A 26,418-nucleotide genomic window follows, 5' to 3' on the forward strand; every position below is an offset into this window, starting at 1 on the left:
CTGGAAGGACAGATCCTGAAGCTGAGACTCCAATACTTTGGCCAACTCATTGAAGAGAAGACTCCCTGGAAAAGACCCTGATGCTGGGAAAGATGGAGGGCACAAGGAGAAGGGGATGACAGAGGACGAGATGGCTGGACAGTGTTCTCGAAGCTACCAGCATGAGTTTGACCAAACTGCGGGAGGCAGTGGAAGATAGGAGTGCCTGGCATGCTCTGGTCCATGGGGTCACGAAGAGTCGGACACGACTAAACAACATTCTAAGTGTGATGTTCCCCCTGCTAAATCCATTTCCCAGGACAAGCACCTTCTGGCACCTCAAATGTCCTTGGACCCCAACTCCCATAATTTCCTGACCGCCAGCCATGCCGACCGAAGGTGAGGGGACTTGCAGTCCAGCTACATAGTTGTCAACGTTTCCCTTTTTTTACGGGAAATTCCCTCATTCCGAATAGGATTCCTCGCAAGAAAAGGGAAAAGTTGACAGCTATGGTCCAGCAACACCTAGCGGAGTCCCACCTTCCCCACCCAAGCGAGAAACTCCCATTGAGCACAGCGAGCCAAAACGCGCGTAATTACGCACGGGAGTGCGCCGTGCGCAGGACCTGATCCTTAGATCGCTATGGATCCTCAGGTCACCAGAGGCACGCGCCTGGGTTTCTTTCTTGGCAGAGGCGAGCTGGGGAACAAGAAGACCCCCCTTCCCGACTCCCTCCCTCCCCCGCCCTTGGCTCCCGAAGTAATCCGGAGCGCGCTCAGCTTCCTTTCCTGATTGGAGCCGGGGCTGTTCCGGGGCCTGGTCGCTCCGCGCGGCAATCACTTCCTGCTCCTCCCCTTCGCCGCTCGCCTTGCCGGGTCTTGGAGAGCCTGGGTTTCCCCCGCAGGCTCCGGTGGCGCTGCGCGCCGCTTTCAAACGCCGAGCCTGCAGCCGCGATTGGAGGGGCGCAAGGAGAAGGCGTCGCCTTCAACAACAAAACACCCGGCTCTTGGCGCCGCCGGGAAACACCCGCTACGGGAAGGTGAGTGTGGAGAGGAGAAGAACAAGGAGCGTGTAGCGGGAGGGATGCGGGGAACTCGGGAGCTTCCGGGGCGACAGCGGGGAGCTGCGTTCAGACGTGTGGGGTTCTCCCGAGTGCCCGGTGGGTTCTGGAACAAAAACGGGGCGAGGGGAAGAAGGCAGGCAGCCAAGCAACGCCAGGGCTGTCGGATCGCTGCACGTTTGTGATGATACAAGGGCAAGTGACAACCGGAGTCGCCTTCCTTAAAAAACAAAAACCCCCATATCAGTTTGCCATAAAAGGCTCGATCACATTTGTTTTCAAATGCCGTGGAGGCAAACTTTAATTTATTTCTGTGCAGCAGGCTTTGCCAAGCTGATTCCCCTCCCTGTGCTTTGGACTACAATTCCCATCTGCCACTGCCAGCACAGTTGTGGTCCAAAGCACATGAAAGGTGCCAGGCTGGCGAAGAATGCTGTTCATTCATAATATGAGTGTCCATGTGCGTATGTGGCATGCTCTTGTGTAACCACAGCAGGCCCTCAGTGGGCTCATTGAGACTTGGCAGCAAAATGCACTTTTTGCTGGTCCCTTTTGACAGCTGCTTGTCCTGACCTTTCTCAGATCAGCCTTATTATTTCCCAGGATTTTTTTTCCTTTTGGAAAAACACCTACATGAAGTAGGTGTGTAATTTGTACCATAATATGCCATCCTGCCCACCTAGCAGTTTGAAAGCACGTCAGAGTGCAAGTAGATAAATAGGTACCACTCCAGCGGGAAGGTAAACAATGTTTCCATGCGCTGCTCTGGTTTTCCAGAAACGGCTTAGTCATGCTGGCCACATGACCCGGAAAAAACTGTCTGCAGACAAACACCGGCTCCCTCGGCCTATAGAGCGAGATGAGCGCCGCAACCCCAGAGTCGTCCGCGACTGGACCTAATGGTCAGGGGAACCGTTACCTTTACCTTTATGCTACTCCCCCAGGCTTGGTGTCTATTCTCCTCCATTGTTCCCCCCTCAAAAATTTGCCCATTCCTCCTTATGGACATGCAAAGTGTCCTGACACTCCCGTTTTTTAAAAGAAGGGAAGCGCTGCATCCAATCATCTGCCTGTCTTTGTTTTAATTGATAAACAAAAGAAATAGAGAGGATTTTTAGGGATTCTCAATCACGTCTGCTTTCTTTTGTGCTGTTTTCACTTACAGCTGCTTGTAGCTTGTTTGCACAACCTTAATTTATGTTTATAAAAATATTTTTATGCTGCCATCAAAGTGGTTTACAACAAAAGTAGATAAAACCGTATAGTAAAAACCATATAAAAAGTCAGGCATCAATTAACTGTTGTGGACGGATGTTTTCTTAATTGTCTGCATAGGCCCCCGGCAGAGTAGAAACATTTTCAGCAGGCACCTGTTGAATCTATGTCTTGTTCTTCTTCTTTGGCTATCATTCGTAGCCAAGTGAGATTGTCTTCCATAAACACGGTTTTAAAAGTGAGTCTGTAAGTGACTGTGGAGGCCAATTCTGGATCCACACTTCCGTCCACAGTGGGGACATTGGTTCCCGGGCAGGAGTTGATCACGGTGTGGATTTGCCAAGCATGCCTTCCTCCTAGCACGTTTCTCCCTTGCGTCCTGAGTTTGAGTGTCTTCAAAGCCCATGACACCTTTGGTAAAGGCTGTTCTCAAATTGAAGAACAGCCAAGTGTTTCACAGCCAAGTGTTTCCCAATTGTTAGTGTCTATACTACATTTTTTTTAGGATTTGCCTTGAGAGAGCTTTTAAACCTCTTTTGTTGACCACCAGCATTACGCTTTCCATGTTTAAGTTTGAATCTATTGACTGGGGCGATGACACTCAAGGTTTGGTTTCTGGTTGACAAATGAGCCACACCAACTTGAGGAACGACCAGTGATGCCCCTACAGATGATCTTGGTCACTGAGCTGAGATACAAGGGTTCAGACAATCCCCAACATACCCTGGACATAAGCTGTTCAGGGCTTTGTAAATCAATACAAATAAGATTGCTGTTAGCATGCTGGATATTTGCTTCTTTATGCAAACAGCGAGGCTAAAATGGCCAACTGCTTCCTGCCTGCTAGGGACCCAAGTAAACTACAGAGAGATGACCATATGATGAAGCTCTGTTCAAATCCAGAACTAGCCCAACCTGTGCTGTCACAGGTTGGTATAACTCAGTGACAAGTGGCCAAGAAATGGCTATGGCTTCAGAACAATGTGGGATATGAAGCCATGGGTTAAATTTGGTGTCCTAGCCTACTTGTTCTGAACCTGTTAGCCATAGTTTCTTGGTTTAGATGAAACAGGAAACTATGGTTAGTGGATGAGTTCCTGGTTAGTTTGTTGGCTCAGCTCAAGAGAGATTTTTTAAAGGGGGCTGTTGATCTGGCCAAATAGCTGTTGTATAATTAGACTTCTTAAGTTGAGATAAGATTTTCCTAAAATTGCTTAAGTAAATGGCTAAGTGTGGTTTATCCCCATAAGGAGAAAGTGGGCTCCTAAGGAAAGGATGAGAGAAGGAACGCAGGATCCTATGGCCTGATCTGGAATACTGAATCACACATTATTGTTATTATTTACAGGTGAAACTCGGTAAATTAGAACACCAGCCGATGACATGGCTCCCCAATTCTCTTTTCTGTTGAGAGCAGCTTTTGCATCTCATTTGGAAACCAAGGACCCAGAGTCTGGTGGAAGAATGGGGAGGCACACAATGCCAGATGCTTAAGTGTGAAGTTTCCACAGTCTGTGTTGATTTGGGGAGCCATGTCATCAGCTGGTGTTGGTCCCCTGTGCTTCAATAAGTCCAGGGTCAACGCAGCCGTCTACCAGGAGATTTTGGAGCACTTCATGCTTCCTTCCGCAGACAAGCTTTATGGGGATGCTGACTTCATTTTCTACAGAACTTTGGCACCTGCCCACACTGCCAAAAGTACCAAAACCTGGTTCAATGCCCATGGGATTACTGTGCTTGATTGGTCAGCAAACTCACCTGACCTGAACCCCATAGAGAATCTATGGGGCATTGCCAAGAGAAAGATGAGAGACATGAGACCGAGCAATTCAACCTTTTAAGTTGAATTACTGAAATAAATGGACTTTTCCATGATATTCTAATTTTCTGAGTTTCACCTGTATATCCTCCTATTCTGCTGTCAGTATCCAGAGTCACAGTTAAGCAGTTGAAAGCCTTATATTTGCACCAACTACGGTAATTGAAGTGGGAAACAGTGTTTTGATATTGGATATTTCACCTTTCAGATGTCGGCTCTGCCTAGAAGAACTAGAACCGCACCAAAACCAGGGATTCCAGAAGATGAGCTGCCTTCCTTCCTTAAATCGTGAGTTGAAATTTGTGCGTCGTACTTTAAAAATCCAAATTACCCATAATTGGAACAAGTTGCATCAGTCAGAATGAATTAAAAAATTAAAAAAATGGCAGAATTTTAAAAACTAAGTTTATATCTCTGTTTGGATAACAATAGCTCATATGAACAAATGACAGAAATTTTTTAAATAAGTTAAAATTTCAATTGGACTGACCATGTATTAAATAAAAAACTTTATTACACCTCCACCCATTGGTTGGTGGTTGGTGCATTCTGAATTTAAGTAGTTACAGTGGTACCTTGGTTTTCGAAAATAATCCGTGCTGGAAGACCGTTTGAGTTCTGAAACTTTCGAAAACTCAACAGCCAACAGCTAGGCCTCAGGATCTTGCACACAGCGGAAGCCGTGTGGCATGTTCGACGTCCAAGGCGTATTTGAAAACAGAAGCATTTACAGTGGACGCTCGGGTTGTGAACGTGATCCGTGCGGGAGGCACGTTCACAACCCGCAGCATTCGCAACCCGCAGTGCTGCATCTGCGCATGCGCAAGCGATGAAACCCGGAACTAACCCGTTCCAGTACTTCTGGGTTTCGGTGCATCCGTAACCTGAAAACACGTAACCCGAAGTGTCTGTAACCTGAGGTACCACTGTAGTAATTGATGGTGTTCCTAAAGTGATATTAGTGGGCCTACTGCACAGTAAAAAAATTCCTGTCAGGCCTGGTCCTCATGCAGCTGTTAATGTTCCAGGTGTCCTACACAATAAACTAGGGTTAATGCTTGCTCTGGGATTTGGGCTCACCTAGGGGCAGCTGTGTGATAACTGCCAATTTAAATTTCCCATATGCATATGCTTATGCTTATTTATTATTTATTAAATTTGTCACCCGTTTATCTCAGGGCGGTTCACAACATAAATTTACAATATAAAAAAACACAAGATCCATAATAAAAATAACAACAACAAACCAATAATCCCCCCCCTCCCACAACATATTTAAAAGGGCATTGGATGCCAGTCAGCCCAAGGCCTGGTTGAAGAGGGGTTAGTGTTTTTGCCAAGTGTGTTTTTGTGTGGTTGGGGGCCTCCCCCCTGACTTAGTGGACCACAATATATGGTGGGTGAGCAAGTGTTTGGCTTGGTTGCTCACACTTTGTCTCCTCTTTTGGCAAAGTCACTTGAGTAATAATATACAATAATAATAATAATTTTTATTATTATTATTTATTATTATTATTTATTATTTACACCTCGCCCATCTAGCTGGGCTTCCCCAGCCACTCTGGGCGGCTTCCAACAAAATATTAAAATACAGTAATGCATCAAACATTAAAAGCTTCCCTAAACAGGGCTGCCTTCAGATGTCTTCTAAAAGTCTGATAATTGTTCTTTTTGACATCTGGTGGGAGGGCGTTCCACAGGGCGGGTGCCACTACCGAGAAGGCCCTCTGCCTGGTTCCCTGTAACTTGGCTTCTCGCAGTGAGAATAATGCAGATGGAGTCCAAAGAGAAAAATCTTGATAACAGTTTGCTGAGGAAACGGAACAAAAGCTGTGTACATTTCGAGGGAAATGTAACAGAAAGGTTTTTTTCTTTCTTAGGTCACACCTTGTACATAGAGAGACGTACAACCAAGCATAAAATTTTCCTCAGAATCACACACCAGTCAGAGCACATGTTACCTCAGCAAAGGCCATGCCACTCTGCCACACCTCTGCCTATTTACTTGTTGGCTAGCTGAATTTAACACAAAGATAGGACTACAATTTCAAGATCCTGAGTTACTCATGATGGGCACCCCTCTTCTCAGAAAGAGGCAGCAGCAATTTGTTGCTTTTACCTCCATCCTTGCCCTCCATTTTGCCTCTGAGATCTGTTGCATGCATCTTGGCCTCAAATACTGAGATTTGTTTTTTCCTCCCCCTTTCTTTAACACGACAGAATCGCATATAGCTTCTCTAAAGTCAGTTCCTTCTTTATTTAGATCTTCAGAATCGGAAGAGGAAACGCACGAAGAGGAATGGGAGCCAAAAAAGAAAGTCGCAAGGAAGGCCAGTGCGCCCAAAACAAAAGTGTCGAGAGCGAAAAAACCCACTGTAGCTGCCCAGAAGAAACCAGCTGTGCCTAGGAAAAGGACCAAGAAGGTGGCAGTAAAAGAGGAATTGGTAAGTCATAGAATCTAGGAAGCAGTTTACTTTTCAATGCATTGGAAAGAGTGTATAACAATTGTTGTAAAGGTAAAGGACCCCTGGATGGTTAAGTCCAGTCATGGGCTACTATGGGGTTCTCATCTTGCTTCAGACCAAAGGAGTCGGTATTTGTCCACAGACAGCTTTTTTGTCATTTGGCGAACATGACTAAACCACTTCTGATGCACAGAGGACCGTGACGAATGACAGAGCGCACGGAAACACCATTTACCTTCCCTCCACAGTGGTACCTATTTATCTACTTGCACTGGCATGCTTTCGAACTGCTAGATTGGCAGGAGCTGGGACGGAGCGATGGGAGCTCACCCCTTGTGGGGATTTGAACCACCGACCTTCTGATTGGCAAGCGCAAGAGGCTCAGTGGTTTAGATCGCAGCTCCACCCGTGTCCTTGTAAAAATAAATTTCTGTGGAAGCAGGGGTCTACACTTGGAGAACCTCATACCCAGTTTGGTTTTCCACAGGTGCCTGGGGGAATTTTACTTCTCTATAAACTGTATACTTATGTATTTGGGAGAAAGTCCCACTGAATGCAATGGGGCTTCCTTCTGAGTAAAGATGTACAGGAGTGCAGCGGTAAAAGACTACTGAGTCCACAGTCTAAAGTTGTGCAGACCCTTTGCTGTGTGCACACAGAACTTCATGCAAGCAGAATCCGACCTTTCATTTTGTTCTGGGCATCAGATGAATTTATGTCGCGCGGACAGCACAATCCATGACTTATGGAAGAGAATGGGAAAGACTCTGAACACATGAAGAACATAAGAGCATGCTAGATCAGGCCAATGGCCCATCTAGTCGATTATCCTGCTCCCAGAGCCTGTGAGAAACCCTCAAGGCAGGGCCTGTTGCTTCCAGCAGAGCCGAGCCATTGCACTTAGTAGCTATCAATAGCTCTCTTCTCCTTGAATTTGTCCAGTCCTCTTTTAAAGCCACCCAAGTTGGTGTCCATTGTTTTGGAGTTATTAATTTTGTGCCTCCAAATCAGACATGTTCAACCGGTTGACCGCGATCGACAGATGGATTGCCATGGTGCTCCAGGTCGATCATGGGATTAAATAAAATGATCCCTGGGGTACTCCTGATCAATCGTTGGATTAAAAAAAGTGGGCAATGAATGTCTGCACGCTCCGGTGCTAGGTTCCATTGCCGCTGCTGCTGCTGGGGAAGCTTATATTCCCTGCGGTGGTGGCAGAGTGGGGCAAGGAGGGAGGGTGGCGGAGTGTTTTGCAAGCGTTTTTTTGCACTCCTCCCCCCCAAAAAAAGTTCAATAACTCTGGGCAAAGCTCCCCCAAACAAGTTCTTGCCAATGACAGTGGGTAGATTTTTTTGTACTGGGAGTAGATCACAGTCTCTTGGGAGTTGGACGTACGTGCTGTAGATGAACAAAACTGAGTCTTGCATTGAAATAAAAAATAATTCTGTCTAAAAATATGGTTCAAAAGCTTTACCTCGCAAAACTTAAACTCAAACAACTTAATAACAAAGTTACATTCACTGAGTGAGCACAATTCAAAGTGTTGGTGTTGACCTTTAAAGCCCTAAATGGCCTTGGTCCAGTATACCTGAAGGAGCATCTCCACCCCGATTGTTCTGCCCGGACGCTGAGGTCCAGCACCAAGGGCCTTCTGGCAGTTCCCTCATTGCGAGAAGCAAAGTTACAGGGAACCAGGTAGAGGGCCTTCTTGGTAGTGGCACCCACCTGTGGAATGGCCTTCCACCAGATGTCAAACAGATAAACAACTACCTGACATTTAGAAGACATCCGAAGGCAGTCCTGTTCAGGGAGGTTTTTAATGTGTGACATTTTAATGTATTTTTAATCTTTGTTGGAAGCCGCCCAGAGTGGCTGGGGAAACTCAGCCAGTTGGGTGGGGTACAAATAATAAATTATTATTATTATTAGTGATGCAGTTTTGTTCTGAGGTTATGCTTATGGAATGGCCAGAGCCCTACAGTTCTACATCCAAAGCGGCTTCCAGCATATCCGTTTATCACTCTTGGAGCGAGGCTGAAACTGGTGTCATCATGTGACTAGGCCATGCAACATCCGTGCGTTTAATCTCTCTTATTTTCATCAACGTGCATTCTAAATGTATTTTTGGTGCCTTGGGCAGGAGACATCGGTGCCTATTGCAGCTCCTGGAGGGAACGAAGGTGCGTTTCACCTGCTGCAGCCTAAGGAAGAGGAAGATGTCAAGCCGAAATCTGCAGCCCAAAAGCTCCCTGTGAAAGGGCGCCCAGCCCACAGCCCGGAGAACGCCGAAGGACCCTCCACAAGTGCCGCCGCAACAAAACGAAAAGTGAAGTCGGAAGAGTCGGAAGAAGATTTTACATTTGACGAGCCTCCTTTAAAAAAACCAAATTCAGCCACATGTCCTCAGGGAAAGCCTGTGAAATGTGCGGCGAGTGCCAAATTGGACGAAGACCATAAAATGAACTGGGACATTGTGCAGGTATGAGATCTTTTCCCTTTCATAACAAAGCTCACATAAACCCGTTGCAGCATAAAGAAAGCCTGTGGCCTGGACTGAGGTATAAATTTGGTTTCTGTTGTATATAATAGCAGTGCTGGATGTATTCCAGGAAGCAAATTAGCCTTTATTTATTTTTATAAAATAAATTGCATACTTTCCCCTGTTCTAATGAGAACCTACCCTGAGCGAAAGCAATGGTGCAGGAAGGTTACAATTAGTGTTGGGTTTCATGAGGGAATATCAAAAAGAGGTCATTCAGATATTTGTGAACAGAATGGCGGGGGTGGGATAGGAAGTTTCTGTTTTTCAAACTATTGAACCTGGTGTTACAAGCTCCACAGGTAGGGAGATACTGAAAAATTAAAAAAGAACGGTGTATCTTGTTCACCTTCATTCTGGTTTACAGGTTTTAAAGCTTATTCATAAAAGAAGTACACCAGTTTTATAGGCAGTTAATTCTCATTCCCAGTATTTTATATTGGGAATGGATGTAGCTCAGTGATAGAGCACCTGCTTTGCATGCAGAAGATCCTGGGTTGAATCCTGGCATCTCCAGGTACGGCTCAGGATTGTCCCCTGCCTGAAACTTTGGAGAGATGCTGCCATTCAGTGTAGACACATCTGGGGTGAATTGACCCAATGAGCTGATTCTATATACAGTGGTACCTCGGGTTACAGGCGCTTCAGGTTACAGACTCCGCTAACCCAGAAATAGTGCTTCAGGTTAAGAACTTTGCTTCAGGATGAGAACAGAAATCGTTCTCTGGCGGCGCGGCAGCAGCAGGAGGCCCCGTTAGCTAAAGTGGTGCTTCAGGTTAAGAACAGTTTCAGGTTAAGAACGGACCTCCGGAACGAATTAAGTACTTAACCCGAGGTACCACTGTAAGGCAGTTTCCTATGTCCCCATTTCTTTTTAAGCATTAGCTGCTCTGAGGTAATTTTTGAGGTATTTAATTTAAAAACAACAAGAAATCAACATGGCTTCAATAATAATAATAAAAACAATAAATAAATATTAACTTATTTATACCCTGTCCATATGGCTCCCAACAGAATATGATAAAGAACATCAAACATTAAGAATTTCCCTAAACAGAACTGCCTTCAGATGTCTTCTAAAAGTCATCTGTTTATTTCCTTGACATCTGATGGGAGGGTGTGGCAGGAGGTGGCAAGAGGTGTGCTTGCCAGAGGCCAGATCTGACAGCCCTCCCAGCTGCCTGGAGCCTGCTGCCATGAGGACATTGCCTCACCTTGCCTCCTGGGTGAGCTGGCCTTGGCTGCTGGAGATTGAGATTTTTGGTGGGATTGCCAGGTTTATTCTTCACTGCCAGGAGAAAAGAGAAGGAGCTCTTTTGCTTCTGTTGCCTCACCCCAGCCTGCCCTTTCCCACTTCAAGTTACAAACACCTCAGGTTACGAACGCTTCAGGTTGCAAACTCCGCTAACCGGGAAGACTTATCTCGAGTTGAGAACTTTGCCCAGGATGAGAACGGAAATCGTGTGCCGGCGGCATAGCGGCAGCAAGAGGCCCCATTAGCGAAAGCACGCCTCTAGTTAAGAACAGTTTCAGGTTAAGAACGGACCTCTGGAACGAATTAAGTTCGTAACTAGAGGTACCACTGTACTGGGCTACACAAGCTTATACAGTCATACCTTGATTCTTGGATTTAATCCATTCTGGCAGTCCGTTCGACTCCGGAAATGGTTCAAAAACCAAGGCACGTCTACCGATTGGCTGCAGCCAGTCTGAAGCTGCGTCGGACATTCGGCTTCCAAAAAATGTTCACAAACCAGAACATTCACTTCCGGTTTTGCGACGTTCGGGAGCTGATTTGTTCGACAACTAAGGCGTTTGACTACCAAGGTACCACACTACAACAACAACCCACTTTTGTGAGAATCCCAATTGACTTGCTGGGCTTCTTATTTACTGTTTCAGGTCTTGTCGCAAAGGACTGGCGTTGAAGAATGGGTGTGTGCGAACATAATCCGCCTCTTCAACGACGATAATACTATTCCCTTCATTGCCCGCTATCGGAAAGAGCTTATAAACAACATGGAGGCCGATGCATTGCGTGAAGTGCAGCAGACGCTGGAAGAACTACAGTATGCCATGTGGTGGAGGGCGGTGGCAGTGGAAAGGGACAGAGGACACATAAAAAGTCAATAATAATAATAATAAGTTTTAAATTACAGCATGCCCTTTACTTGCAGGTCCCAGGACAGGGCAGGTTGAAACTGTTTAAAATTAAAAACAGTCAAAACAGATTGCAGTCATAGGAATCGGGTAGGCCTTGGTCACCGAAAGCTGTATAGTGAAGGTACCAAACACACCTTTGTGGGGCGAGAATTCCACAACTTATGGGCTACCATAGAGAATATCCTCTCTTGCCCCCCCACCACAAGAGTGTTAGAATTACTGAGAGGGCCCCTTCTGCTGAGATGGCCTGTAGAGAAGGACAAGGCCTTTCAGATATTTTGAACCCGAGTTGTTTAGAGTATTTAAATGCGTATAACAATAATAATAATAATTTATTATTTATACCCCGCCCATCTGGCTGGGTTTCCCCAGCCAATGTGGGCGGCTCCCAAAAGAATATTAAAATCATGATAAAACATCAAACATTAAAAACTTCCCTAAACAGGGCTGCCTTCGGATGTCTTCTAAAAGTCAGATATTTCCTTAACATCTGATGGGAGGGCGTTCCACAGGGCAGGCGCCACTACCAAGAAGGCCCTCTGCCTGGTTCCCTGTAAGCTCACTTCTCTCAGTGAGGGAACCGCCAGAAGGCCCTCGGTGCTGGACCTCAGCTGAGCATTGGGGGTGGAGATGCTCATTCAGGTATACTGGGTTGAGGCCATTTATGGCTTTAAAGGTCAGCACCAGCACTTTGAATTGTGCTCGGAAACGTACTGGGAGCCAATGTAGGTCTTTCAGGACAGGTGTTATATGGTTGGCGGCCACTCCTAGTCACCAGTCTAGCTGCTGCATTTTGGATTAATCATCATCATCATGAATTTATAAAAAATGAAAAAAACTTTGTCCAAGTTTTCTAGGTGACATAAATGGATGTCTGAGAAATGTTACTAAGGGAATTGGTTTCTAGGAAAGGATGTGCTTCCCCTAAACCTAGAACTTGTTTTCAGGTGAGCAGAAGGTACATAAGAGGCTGTCAGCCATCTAGCTCAGTATTGACCACGCTGACCGACAGAGACTCTCCAGGGTTTTAGGAAGGAGTCTCTCCTAACCTTTCCTGGAGATGCTGAAGACCTAACCCGAGACCTTCTGCATGCAAACCAGTTGCTCTATCACTGCGCTGTGGCCCTTTCCCAATGCTCTAACAGTGGTTCTCAACCTGTGGGTCCCCAGATGTTGTTGGACTACAACTCCCATCATCCCTCAGCTCTGGCCTTGCTAGGTAAGGGTGATGGGAGTTGTAGTCCAACAACATCTGGGGACCCACAGGTTGAGAAAGGCTGCCTAGAAGGATGTTCTGTTACATTGCCTTCCTACAGGCCTTTAGGTTGGGAGAGATATAATATAGGAAATGCATTAATCTCTAAGGAGCTGGCTTGCGCACTGCCAGTTTGTCTAGGGTGGGTTGCAGAACCTGTCTGAGATGCCACAGTCCACTCCAAAGTTTTGGTGGAGCTGAATGAATTAACTCCAGTTTGAGACACATTTCCTTGGCTTGGGAAGTTGCCCTTTCTGTCGATGAATTGGGACACTATGTAAATGTAAGACTATGTCCTTTGCAGTTGCATAGTCCATGCAAATTTCCTTCTTCACACTAGGAGATGCCTGCAGAATTAGGAGTGGTGTGTCTACATGTGCATTAATTGGTGTGACATTCACCTCCTTTTCTTTTTAATCTTAGGACTGTTGTGAAAAAAGTTCATGCTTCGATCCAGAAGCTTAAGAAAGAAGGAAAACTCTCAGAAAGCCTTTTGACTGCTTTATTAAACTGCAGAACCTTGGAGGAGTTGGACCACGTGGTTAGTATCTTCTTTTTAAAATGTAAATCCATTAGATTCTTTTAAAGCAGTGTTTCATCAAACATCCATGCCCCTATCCACAAATGAAAACCTCTTCCTCATTGCAGAGGATTATGGGGGTGAATACTAGGGTGCATTCTCAATTAGGAACATAGGAAGAATGCCTTATGCCAAGTCAAACCATCTGGCTCAACATTGTCTAGAAGAATGTTTTTATAAGGCTCAGAGTGTCCATTTTCATAGAATTGTTATTCAAAGCATTCTGCAAACCTCTTGTGATTTTTGCTTTGAACGCTCCTTGTAAAGTGCAAAAAGATAATGAGAATTGGTGGCAGAAAAAAAATCAAAGTAAATATTTATTTAAAGCATTTATGAATTGATACATAAAAATATCCAGCTGGTGTACCCCCCTCTCTCCATACACACACACACATATATATAAGTAAAACAAAAATATACAGTGAAACCTTGGTTTTCGAATGTAATCCGTTCTGGAAGTCCATTCAACTTCCGAAACATTCAAAAACCGAGGCTCAAAGGGCTGTTGGCAAAATAAATGGAGAAAACTGAGAAACGCACCTCGGAAACCGTTCAATTTCTGAGGTGCGTTCGAAAACAGAAGCATTCACTTCCGGGTTTTCAGCGTTTGGCTTCCGAAACGTTCAGCAGCCGAGACGTTTGAAAACCGAGGTTTCATTGTATAACAATATATATATTTATATATAAAGGTAAAGGGACCCCTGACCATTAGGTCCAGTCGTGGCCGACTCTAGGGTTGAGGCACTCATCTCGCTTTATTGGCCAAGGGAGCCGGCGTACAGCTTCCGGGTCATGTGGCCAGCATGACTAAGCCGCTTCTGGCAAACCAGAGCAGCGCACGGAAACACCGTTTACCTTCCCGCCGGAGCGGTCCCTATTTATCTACTTGCACTTTGACATGCTTTCGAACTGCTAGGTTGGCAGGAGCAGGGACCGACCAACGGGAGCTCACCCCGTCACAGGGATTCGAACCGCCAACCTTCTGATCAGCAAGTCCTAGGCTCTGTGGTTTAACCCACAGCGCCACCCGCATCCCATATTTATATATAACTATCTATATATTATATATAACTATAACTGAAACAAAAATGCAGTGTAAACCTGCAATAAACAAATAAAACAGGAATTCAGGGGATTTAGTTGTATAAAACAAGGTCCTGTCTTATGGGTCAAGGTAGGGAAATCCTGGGCAACAATATGAGTCTGTACAAGGATCTGAAGTAACTGATGGTTGCTGGTTCACAAATTTTTCTGTGGTTTTTATATTGTCATAAGCAGTGAACTGTCCTGAGATCAATGGATGAAAGGTAGTGTACCAATTTTAATAATAATAATATTTTTTAAAAAAAATATGGTGGAGGGAAGGGCATTAAGATTGTAGGGCCAATGGCAGAAAATGCCTGTTTTCTTGTCACTGCCCTTTTAAATATTTTCTTTAACGAAATTTATATGCAATTTGATTGTTAAAAAAAAATACTTTCTAGGTAGTTTACAAAAGTGTAAAATAAAATACTGATATCATTCATTTAAAACAGGTATTAAAATCTCCAAAAGATTATTAAGATTAACACTAGCTTAGAAAACACATAACACATAGAAATACACATAACCTATATGTGTGTCTGGGTAGGCTTGCCTAAACAAAAATGTTTTAACCAGGTGCCGAAACGAGAAGAGCAAAGATGTCAATAGGCAGGGAGTTCCAGAGTGCAGATGCTAGCATGGAAAAATATGTATTACTTACAAATACAGAACAAAAGTTATGTGACTCCTATAATAGTGCTAGTTCCACAGACTGAAGGGGCAGACGGGGCATATGTGGGGTCAGGCGATCACATGAACAAGCTGTTCCCAAGCTGTTCAGATGCCAACATCTTGAACATGGCCCCGTAGCAAATGTGCAACCAGTGCTGATCTCTGTGCAGAGACTGACAGGGTCTCACTCCTGTCAGCAACTATGCTGCAGCATTCTGAACTTAACTACAGCTTCCAGATTGAGGGCAAGGGAAGCACTACATAGAGCACAATGCAGTAATCCAGCCTTGAAGTCACCAACGCTCTGTGATATTCTGTAGAGTGTGGAGCCACATGCATTTTACATCCAGCCTCTGTTCTCTATCCTAGTATGCGCCGTATAAAACGGGAAGCAAAGGAACAAAAGCACAAAGAGCCAGGCAACTGGGATTAGACCATGCTGCAAATTTGCTCATTGAGAATCCGAGAGAACTCAACCTACACTCTTATGTCAAGTCCAGTGTTGAAGGTAAGGACGTCCTTTACTGAAGCAGAGAGTGTTGTGCAGTGGTTAGAGTGTCAGACTAGGACCTAGGAGACAAGGGTTTGATTCCTCACTTGGCTGTGAAGCTTACTGGGTGACCTTGGGCCAGCCACCATCTCTCAGCCTAACCTGCCTCACCGGGTTCTTGCGAGGATAAAATGGGGAGTAAGAGAACCATGATTTGCTTGGAGGAAAAGGTGGTATACAGATTTATATTTTAAAAAGCGTGTTCTCCTTCATGGAGAGCACGTGTTGCGGTGGGGGCCGCCAGGACACTCCAAAGTTGGGGGGCGGGCTAATTGATCGTTGGCCACTCATGCGATTGGGGCTTCCCTTGTTGTTGGGAAGAAGTTAATGTTGCCATTTATTGATTGGCAGCCAGAAATAGTAAAACTCCTTGAACGAGGCTAGAGCTTCCTCTTTTCGCCCGTGCAGCGGATTGCCCGTCCCTCCCTCCCTAGAATAGGGTTGTTCGCTTTGACCTTGCTATGCCTGTCATGGGGTCGTCTGCTTTGGAGTGGGGGCCTGGTAGGAATTTTGTCCATCTGGCTGATTGGCTGGGGCCATTTGGTTTTTGCCTACTGCGTAGCAAATCGTCACAACTTGTAAGGTTGCGGTTAGGCATTGGTTTATGGTTTGGTTGGTTGAGGGGCATGGATTGGCTGTGCCTGCCCTCTAATGCTGCTGCTGCAAGGGATTCCGTTAAAGGAATTGGGGGCTAACTATTGCTTGTCCACTCTGTCAAGGGGGCTCGGGCCATAGCGATGAGCTCCTGGTTGCATTTGGGATGAGGGCAGGTTCCCTGCTCCGCGTAACCCCCAAGTGTATTCCCCCATTCTGACTTTCGCATCGTGCGGAATGGCGACAAGATCCTTACTGACATGGTCCAAAGGAAAGCAGAGCAATACATTTGGCACCAGCTTGGCTGCAGGAGTTGCCAGAAGGAGGCGTACAAGACACCATCCGACCATCTTAGGGACTCCACTGTGGATTTGTGTAGGGTTTCCTCCTTTTCTTCTCCTGAAGATGTCCCACTAGGCAGTGGGTATAACTGCAATAATAATACAGTAAGAATAAATAAAACACCAGTCAACCATCTATTGTATTCTCACAGACCTGCTAAAACAGAACATACAAAGAATAAGGCCCCTATTAATTTCAGAGGCAGATATAATGAAACAAATGGAAAGTATTGCAGTATTGGATGGGAATAATATTCTGCTTTTGAAGAGGAGAAAATTGCTATTGAAATGTGTGGTTTTTTTTAAAGTCTCCTGTTAAATCAAAAATTCTGTATATTTTAATATTGATTGAATGTATCTGTCTTTCAAAGTGACTTGCAAAGATTTAAAATGCAGATACGCCATAAAATAAACACCCACCCATACCAGTAAAAACTCACATAATATGAAGACTTTTCATCCAATCACAATACAAGAAGGAAGAAAATATCCTTTCTTACCCTTCTAAAAAATTAATACCAAGACATGCTGAAAATCACATCAATTTTAAAACCGAAAGCTTGCAACTATATCTAGCAATGTGTCTCCTAGTGTAATTATAGATAAATCTGTAGGGGGCAATATTAGACAATAAAACGGGCTGGTTTTTATATTATTCTTTTTTTTTTTTTTCAAATACATTTTTATTAAGGTTATGCACGTAACAAACATACATCCAAATACAAAAGAAAAAATTATAACCAAAAAAAAAAAGAGTCAAGATATACAAGCCAACTTTTTCCTCTCTCTAACTATACAAAGATAGATTAATCTGGCTATTTCGCAAAACAGTAAAAGATAAGACAAAAACAAAACACACACACACACACACAAAAACCCCCTCCTGGACTTCCTTCCATCCTTTTGGTAAGTATCGAATATCTGCTTCCATTACGTATTTGATTTTTAATCTATAGACCTAAATTCACACGCTGGTAGTATTTGTTCTGACCCCGCCAATCACATTAAGCATTTATTCCAATATAGTTCCAGTATTTACTCCAATTTTTCAGAGATTTCTGTTCATCGTGGTCTCTTAATTTACCTGTGCTATACCTGTTAATTTATCAAGCTCAGCATATTTTATCATTTTAATTTGCCAATCATTTATATTGGGGATAGTTTCCACTTTCCAATATTGTGCCAATAAAATTCTCGCTGCTGTGGTGGCATAGAGGAATATCGTTCTATCTTCTTTCTTAATATCTTTACCCGTCATTCCCAGCAAAAAGGCTTCGGGTCTTTTGGGAAAGGTGTATTTAAATATTCTTTTAAGCTCATTGTAAACCGATTCCCAAAAGCCTTTCACCTTTTTGCATGTCCACCATAGATGATATAGGTCACCCTCCACCTCCCCACATTTCCAGCATTTCTTATCTTTTAGTCTATACATTTTGGCCAACTTCACAGGGGTGTGGTACCACCTATATAGCATCTTCCAAACATTTTCTCTCAGAGACATACATGCTGTAAACTTTATGTTACAATTCCACACTTCCAGCCACCGGTTTTTATATTATTCTTATAGAGAAGCTAGTAAATACTTTTTTCTAGTTCATCTGTGGAGAAGTTTTTCTTCTTGTTTTTTTTTTAAAAAAAGTTTAATTGAGCATTTTTTAAAGCACAGGTTCTAAATTTGAATCTGTTAGACAGTGTCCAGCAAAGTAAGGCTCCTCAAATTATCCCTACTCAGGACTGATAGTTAAATATAGCTCCTAAATCTTGGAGCACATCCACAGTGTTGTGGACGTTATCAGGGCATAAAATATAGGAAAGAAATGAATAGCACAAGGCTCAAATATATTTTCTTCCAGGTCTTTCCACAGTTGAGGAAGTAAAATCTGGAGTGCAGCACATCTTGGCTGACATGATTGCTAAAGATAAAGAGACGCTGGATTTCATCAGAGATTTGTAAGTGCCGTTGTTACAGGCAGTTTGCTTTTATCATAAGCCACTTAAATTCTTATTTTGCAGCTTTTATGCATTCATTTCTGACTTTCTTCATAGGCACAGTGGAAGGGGTTCATCAGGTATGGATTCAGGTGGAAAACAACACTCCTTAGGTACATAGGAAGCTGTCTTGTAGACCATCTGGCAACAGTTCTTCAGGGTTTCAGACAGGGGCTTCTCCCAGCCCTACCTGGAGAACCCAGAGCTTGAAGCTCTGCAAAGAAAGCAGGTGCTCTACTGCACAGCTAAGGCCCTTCCTGTTTGGCCACATTAAAGCCCTTTAAAGCCCTTCACGGCCTAGGACCTTCGTATCTATGGAACCACCTCTTCTGGTATGCCCCATGGAGGACCTTAAGGTCCATAAAGGTCCATTAAGGTCCTGGGCCCTAAGGAAATTAGATTAGCCTCAACTAGAGCCAGGGCCTTTTCAACTCTGGCTCCGGCCTGGTGGAACGCTCTGTCTCATGAGACCAGGGCCCTGCAGGATCTGATTTCTTTCCGCAGGGCCTGTAAGACAGAGTTGTACCGCCTGGCCTTTGGCTTGGAATCAACTTGATCCCCTCCCCCTCTTTCCTTTTTCCTTTCTCCTTCTATGATGGAACTCCTATTTGGGGACTTCCCTAGCTTTTTTCTGGCCCACGTAGGACCAGTCTGGATAGTTGGCCTTAGTGAAGACTTGACGTTTACATCCCCAAAAAAGTTTTTGATTTGAGTTCCTACTGAAATGAGGCTGCATTTTAATGTTTTAATGTTGTATTTTAATCTTGTTTTTAAGTTGTGTTTCAATCAATTGTTTTTATACCTGGTGTCAGCCGCCCTGAGACTGGTCTTGGCTGGGGAGGGAGGGGTATAAATATTTATTATTATTATTACTACAGTGGTACCTCGCAAGACGAAATTAATTCGTTCTGCAAGTTTTTTCTTCTTGCGAGTTTTTTGTCTTGCGAAGCACGGTTTCCTATAGGAATGCATTGAAAATCAATCAATGCGTTCCTATGGAAACCGCCTTCAGACCAGGTCCGGGGACAGTCTGTCCCCCGACCTCTTCTGAAGGCAGGGGGGGAGGGCTTTCCTTCCCACCGCCAGCCTTCAGAAGGCTGTTCTGAAGGCTGGCAGTGGGAAGAAAAGCCCTTCTCCCCACCTCCCGCCCCACAAGCTCCGGGGACAGGAGGGCTTTGCTGCCGACCGCCAGCATTTTAAAAGCCCCCGGGACAGCGGAGACTTCTCCGCTGTCCCGGGCGATTTTAAAATGCTGGCGGGCGGCAGTGAAGCCTCCGCTGTCCCGGGGTGATTTTAAAATGCGGGCGGGCGGCAGCGAAGGTTTCGCTGCCACCCGCCAGCATTTTAAGATCGCCCAGGACAGCGGAGAAGTCTCCGCTGTCCCGGGAAGGCAGGCGGGGGAGGGAGCAAAGACTTTTGCCCCCCGCCGGCCTTCAGAAGAGGTCCAGGACCTCTTCTGAAGGCCGGCGGTGGGCGAAAGTCTTTGCTCCCGACCGCCAGCATTTTAAAAGAGGTCCCCAGAGATTTCCCTATGGGCTTTCTTCTTGCGAAGCAAGCCCATAGGGAAATTCGTCTGGCGAAGCACCTCGAAAAACGGAAAACTCTTTCTTCTTGCGAGTTTTCCGTCTTGCGAGGCATTCGTCTTGCGAGGTACCACTGTATTATTATTATTATTATTATTATTATTATTATTATGCCAGCATACCACCTGCAGACAGCTGTGTAGCAGCACTGAGTGAGCTCCCAAGTCCTGTCCTTTACAAGGAGGGTGGCAGTGGAGTGTGGTTCAGGGCAGGCAAAAGGGAGGCCCCCGTGGACCTCTGATGTGATCCAGCTGGTTTTCATCTTCTGCATAAACCAGGGATTTCATGTGCAGAGCTATCCAGGCATTTGTGTGCTTAGAAGAATATAGGGAAGCGCAGCACCAGTGCTCCAGATTTGCATGTTGCATGAAGCGAATGTTACTCCATATGAATCAGACCTTGGTCATCCATGGGGGGGTGGGGGGCGAAACCCCTGGAACTGGAATCCATTGTGGCCCAACAGTGAACAGGAAGGATCAAAGCAGAATCCTGAATCAGGGCATGGACGCTGGGGTTGCTTGCAGCCAAAGTAGCAGATTCCATCTTTGGCCGCTTGGCATATGAGCATGCAAAGAGCCCTGCTGGATGAGGCCAAAGGCCCATCTAGTGCAACATCCTGTTCTTTTGGAAGACCCAAGCCCAAGAGCCTCTGTCATTTTCTGCTCTGTCTTGCTTTGCTATTGGGGTACTTCCTTAATTCTGAAAATCGTTTGTTTTGTTAAAACGTAGTATGATAATGTCAGGGAACTGCCATCGGAGCCAGAGGCAGAGGGAGGGCTCCAGAGCGATGCTGGAGAGGGTCCCAGCAGGGAGAGAGGCAGCTCATCTGCTGGGGAAGGAAATCAGCGTAGCACCAGTGGAGAAGGGGGCCAGATGGGGGAATCGGAGAGAAGGCTCCAGGACTCATCGCCAGAGACCAGCGGGGAGAGCACGGGTGCTCCGCTGCCCACACCCTCCCTGCGCAGAAGACTTCCGCGCAGGGAGAGTAGGAGGAGACTTGGCGTCAAAGAACTTCTTTGCTGGAAGAAGTTCAAGAAACGCCCACTGACGGATTCTGCCAGCGACTGAGACAGCCACGAAGTGAAGGGCTGCCCAGATAGAAAGGGTTCAACCAGGTAACCTAGCCAGGAGTGGCGGCAACTTACGCACGAGCAACCCCTAGAACCACTACAGATAATAACGGGCAAGTCACTATCAGTCCTTGTAATGACATTAGCATGACTTCTATTTGAATTCTGTTCAATTTTTTTTTTTTTAAATATAGATGCCAAAGAAAGTACATTTGTATTCAGTCATCCTTGGCAAAAGTGACCTCAAAAAAGGCCAATGAAAAAGATGTCAACAAGTTTCACCTGTACCAGAATTTTTCTTGCAACATAAAGAATATTCAGCATCACCAGGTAGGTGCTTAATGATCGCCCCTCCGCTGCATAGAATATTATTTATCTGTTAAACAAATTTGTAGACCATTTAGCAGCAGAAAACCTTGAAAGCAGTGCAACGAAGGGGGTGCACTCTCTTGGGAAGAAGAGGTTCAGACGTTGGGGGTGCTCCTCATGACTGGAAGCTCAGATAGCCTTAGTGCCTTTCATCAGCTTTGGCTGGTACGCTAACTATGGCTGTTCTTGGACAGGGATAATCTGGCTATGGTGATCCATGCAGAGGTACATGCAGAGGTAAACTCAAAGCTTGGTTTTTTGCAGGTGATCTGTGTGGTGGCTGTCTTTGTGCCTGACACAGAAGCTCCATCTGGTCAAAGCACCGTGGCTAGACTGTTGATGGGGGCAGATGGTTGCTAGCACATAACTCCAGTGATCAGAAGCTACTGGACTGGGTTCAAGGTTCATTTATTAATTTACGAGGCCCTGTAAACTTGGGCCCAGGATACCTCAGGGGGGCAGCCTTATCTCCTAGATCCCTGTCCAATCACAGAGGTCTTCGGGGGAGCTGTTCTTGGTGATCCCCTATTGGCCTGTACACACGATTCCTATCTACAAGGAGCCATGCATTCAAAATGGTGGGCCCAATTTCGTGAATTGGGGCAGACAGCTCCCCTCTCCCCACCGTTGAACTTCCAGTTCTTACTGAGGGCTTTAAAAAAAATAAATTGAAGGCTACTCTACTTAGAGACAACTGTGATCAAGTAGCATGCAAATTGTTGAAACAAACGAACAAGGGAAGAAGAAGAGTTTGGATTTGATATCCAACTTTATCACTACCCGAAGGAGTCTCAAAGCGGCTAACATTCTCCTTTCCCTTCCTCCCCCACAACAAACACTCTGTGAGGTGAGTGGGGCTGAGAGACTTCAGAGAAGTGTGACTGGCCCAAGGTCACCCAGCAGCTGCATGTGGAGGAGCGGGGAAGCGAACCCAGTTCCCCAGATTACGAATCTACCGCTCTTAACCACTACACCACACTGGCTCCCAGTGTGAGAGGAAGATTTTGAAGTTTTTCTGCACACAGGCCTTAAAATGTCAAATTCGCTCCTGCAAGTGACGGTCACCATCTTGGATGATTTTAGTGAATCGTAGAATTGTTGCAAGGGAGCCTGATGGGCCAATCTAATCTAACCTCTATAATGCAGGAATCTTGTGCGCTACGTGGGGCTCGAATCCATGTCCCTGATTAAGAGTCTCATGCTTCCCCAACTGAGCTATCTCCGCTGCCTTAGCCTCTGTGAATGTGTCTCTCAGTGGCTATGTGTTCACACTTTTGCTGTTGGAAACTCTATGTTTCTGAATACTGGCTGCTGCGAAACACAAGCAAGGAGAGACGTCGTTGAACTCGGGTCCCACTGACATCTGACTGGCTACTGTGAGAACAGGGTACTGGACTACACTGGCATTTGGCCTGATCCTTGCAAGCTTCTTTTTGTGCCTCCCCCCTCCTTCCCACCTGCACTTTGCTGCCCTTGAACAGATGGCGGAGGGCAGCTGGACCGAGTCAAGGTCATTATGGATTAGCCCGATGGAAAGATTTGCAGCAGACCTTTTAGTACGAACAAACTGTTTCTCCAGAGATACAAGGGAACATGCCTTGTTATTCCGGGACAGTGGCTGAGGAAGAATGAAGCATTTAATCATTTCCTCCTGGGACCGGCAGGAGTTTGGAAGGCTTACTTTGCTCTCCGTTGCTTTGACCCCCAACCCCCCTTCCTCTGAGTTGTGCCCTCAGCCCCAGTTCGTTCAGTCTTTGCTCCACCATCTTCTAAATCTAACCTCAGATGTCTTGTCTGATGTCATGTCTCCTGTGTCAGCCACTGCGGCACTGCTGAATGGCTTGGAGAACATCCCTGTGATTGACGAGTGCTCTCAGCCGCGCGGCGTTAAACCTGTCAGCTGAAATTGGTCCCGAGTGGCGAGAAAAGGTTAAATAATTGTAGTTAAAGGTGACCTGAAAGAAGGGAAGGTTTTTAAAATACGTGTATATATGTGTGTGTGTGTGTGTGAACTTATATATACATTGTGTGCCAAATGTTCCCAATGTCAAAGTAAAAAAAAGAAAAAGAACATCAGCATTTTGGGATTTATTTATTTTTTTAAGTGTTGTTCGTTATTGTTTTGCAGAAATTCCAAATTAGTCCTACTGATTTTCAAAGCCTACATTGCGACTAAACCACCACAGGGTCCCAATGCTTATCTAATATTTCCCAGTCTCATAGGCAAGGTTAACAGAGCACTCCCATAGGCATCTGATGGGGTTCTTGAGTCCCAGCAGGGCTCACCGTTGCTAATTGGGCATAGCCCATTTCCCACAGTGCCCTGAGGTAGTGTGGCTTTGGGGCAAGGTGGGAAATTAAAATGGCAGCTGCCTGGTGCCAGTTAGAGAGGTTCCACTACAGGGTACCGTATTTTTCGCACCATAGGACGCACTTTTTCCCCTCCAAAAATGAAGGGGAAATGTGTGTGCGTCCTATGGTGCGAATGCAGGCTTTCGCTGAAGCCTGGAGAGTGAGAGGGGTCGGTGCGCACCAACCCCTCATGCTCTCCAGGCTTCGCACACCTCTCCGCAAGCAGCAGGAGCCCAGCGCTGGGCTCCCGCTGCTTGCGGAGAGGTGCCTGCATGCCGAAGCCTGGGCGCGCTGAGCTCAGCGCGTCCAGGCTTCGCGGACCTCTCCGCAAGCAGCGGGAGCGTTTCCGCTGCTTGCGGAGAGGTGCCTGCATGCCGAAGCCTGGGCGCGCTGAGCTCAGCGCGTCCAGGCTTCGCGGACCTCTCCGCAAGCAGCGGGAGCGTTCCCGCTGCTTGCGGAGAGGTGCCTGCATGCCGAAGCCTGGGCGCGCTGAGCTCAGCGCGTCCAGGCTTCGCGGACCTCTCCGCAAGCAGCGGGAGCGCTCCCGCTGCTTGCGGAGAGCTGCCTGTTTGAGGGCTGGGGTCGGGGGAAGCTCTAGCTTCCCCCGCCCCAGCCCCGCACCTGGGGGAAAAATAATTTCCCCCCCTTTATTTCCCCCCCAAAAAACTGGGTGCGCCCTATGGTCCGGTGCGAAAAATACGGAGTGACAGTCCGCTAGAGCCTGGAACCAGCTTGGTTTAACTGGTTTTTAATTTATTTCATTTATTAAATTTACCAGTTGATTTTTCACCAAGGTGTAACTCAAAGCAACTTGCAATATATAAACAAAACAAGGCGAGTTTCTTCTTCCTCTTTTTTCCCACATGAGCTCCTGCCTTCCTTTGGCCGTGTTAACCGCAGTGCAGTGTCACCTCTGCACTAAAGTTAATGTTCACCAGGGTTAGCCTTGAACCAGGGTTTTGGAAACAAGCTTCAAATCCTTGCTTTAGACTCTGGTTTGAAGCTCATCACATTAGCGCAAAGATTAGCCACACCACGGATAATGCTGAAAAGGAAAGAGTGGGAAAATTTGCACAGATAGAAAAAGGTTGTGAATGAGCCAGTGGGTTTCTCCCAACCTTTTTAAGCACAGGTAGGAGAGTGGGAAACGTTATATCTGCAGTGGTTCAGAGGAAGTGGATTCCATGCTGTGCTTTTATTCGCCCTTCAGTTAGCTAAGAAATGAAAAAGCCATTTGAGGATTTTGTTGCTAACCTTGAGTTTCACCTTCCTCCTGAATTCTCCTGAGTCTTTTCAAATGGATTTCCTGTGCTGCATGCTTATTTGAACAAGGGCTGTGATTCGAAACTAGCCTGTACATGAAAAAGCAAGGACTACTGGCCGGCAGCCAGAAATTTGCTGGTTTCTTCCAATCAATATGTGAACTCCAGCTCTCCTCTCTCCTGCAGCTCCCGGTTGTTTGCTTCACTTTGCCCATATCTTCTCTGTTATTCATCCCCTTCCAAGCTCCTCTTGCCTTGTGTTTTCTTGGTGTGCTTCCTCTCAGTGTTATCCAGTTGTTGCTAATGATGATTTTTATCCTACTTTTCCACCTATGTACGGCCACTCACAGTATAAAATTTAAACAAATTCTTGTAGCGATCATACGTAGAATTGTAGAGTTTGAAGGTGTTTTGCCAATCAACACTGCAGGTTCTTTAAAGGGTCTTTGGTAGTCAGTAGATGAGGGAAAATATATTTTATATAAAATATATAAAGGTGTAAGATTTTTGGGAGGCACCATTGATGGAATCTTTTGAGAAGTTGGAGATGGCGTTTGTAAGTGGTCCATGTTTCGCAAGCATACAGTAAGGTTGGTAGTGCAATAGCTTGGTAAACAAGCATTTTGGTTTCCCAGCAAATGTCCCATTTCCTTAGGCCTCAGTGAAAAGGGGTTGGTTTACCCACATAGAAAGCTTTACTCGATCAGGCCAATAACCCCAAAGGAACAATTCCTCCACCAGACCTTGACCCACATACACCAGATCTAGCCTTAGGAAACCGCACCATTTGGTCCATCATTCTCTCCCTGCTTGACCACGTTGCTTTGCACCATTCGTACCTGCCTGCTGGATGTCTCCACAGTCTCTACCTGTGTCGATTAGGGCTCCTAATCTGGGCAGTCAGGCCCCAGCTGGGCCACTCTCAAGGGCAGGAGTGCTCCTGCGAGGACTCGCAGGAAGGGTTGCCTGCACATAGCCAAATCTGCAGCACCTCGATTTTTCTTGACCGTTTTCCACTACAGAAGGGACCCAACTCTGCAATGCAGGAATCACAGCTTAAAAACCCCCTGAAAGATGGGCCACCCAATCTAGTATTGGAGGTCGTTTGCCTTTGAAAACCAGTTGCTTGGAGTCACAGGTGGGGAGAATGTTGCTGTGCTCAAGTCCTGCTTCCCATAAACATCCACTTCCCATAAGCAGGCTTTCCATAAGCATCCACTTGACCACTGTGAGAACAGGATAGTAAACTCGATGGGCCATTGGCCTGATCAAGTAGAGCTTTCTATATGGGTAAACCAACCCCATTTCACTGAGGCCTAAGGCAATGGGACATTTGCAGGGAAACCAAAATGCTTGTGTACCAAGCTATTGTACTACCAACCTAACTGTATGCATACGAAACATGGACCACTTATAAATGCCATCTCCAACTTCTCGAAAGATTCCATCAACAGTGCCTCCGAAAAATCTTACACAT

The 26,418-nt window shown here is 45.8% G+C and overlaps 1 protein-coding gene across 1 annotated transcript in view; it reads left to right on the plus strand.

Annotated features, from left to right (window-relative positions):
- Positions 1-853: 853 nt before the first annotated feature.
- Positions 854-26,418, plus strand: part of SRBD1 (S1 RNA binding domain 1) — a 173,973-nt gene continuing 148,408 nt past the window's right edge. The window contains exons 1-9 of the mRNA XM_081903824.1: positions 854-1,019; positions 4,283-4,362; positions 6,338-6,518; positions 8,680-9,018; positions 10,981-11,147; positions 12,920-13,037; positions 15,201-15,339; positions 18,170-18,266; positions 21,153-21,288. Of these exons, the coding sequence (XP_081759950.1) occupies positions 4,283-4,362; positions 6,338-6,518; positions 8,680-9,018; positions 10,981-11,147; positions 12,920-13,037; positions 15,201-15,339; positions 18,170-18,266; positions 21,153-21,288 (1,257 nt within the window). The 5' untranslated portion in view covers positions 854-1,019. The remainder of the gene's footprint in view (positions 1,020-4,282; positions 4,363-6,337; positions 6,519-8,679; positions 9,019-10,980; positions 11,148-12,919; positions 13,038-15,200; positions 15,340-18,169; positions 18,267-21,152; positions 21,289-26,418) is intronic.

The sequence above is a fragment of the Podarcis melisellensis genome (assembly GCF_964234715.1).
Source record: "Podarcis melisellensis genome assembly, chromosome: 3".
Lineage (NCBI taxonomy): Eukaryota > Metazoa > Chordata > Lepidosauria > Squamata > Lacertidae > Podarcis > Podarcis melisellensis.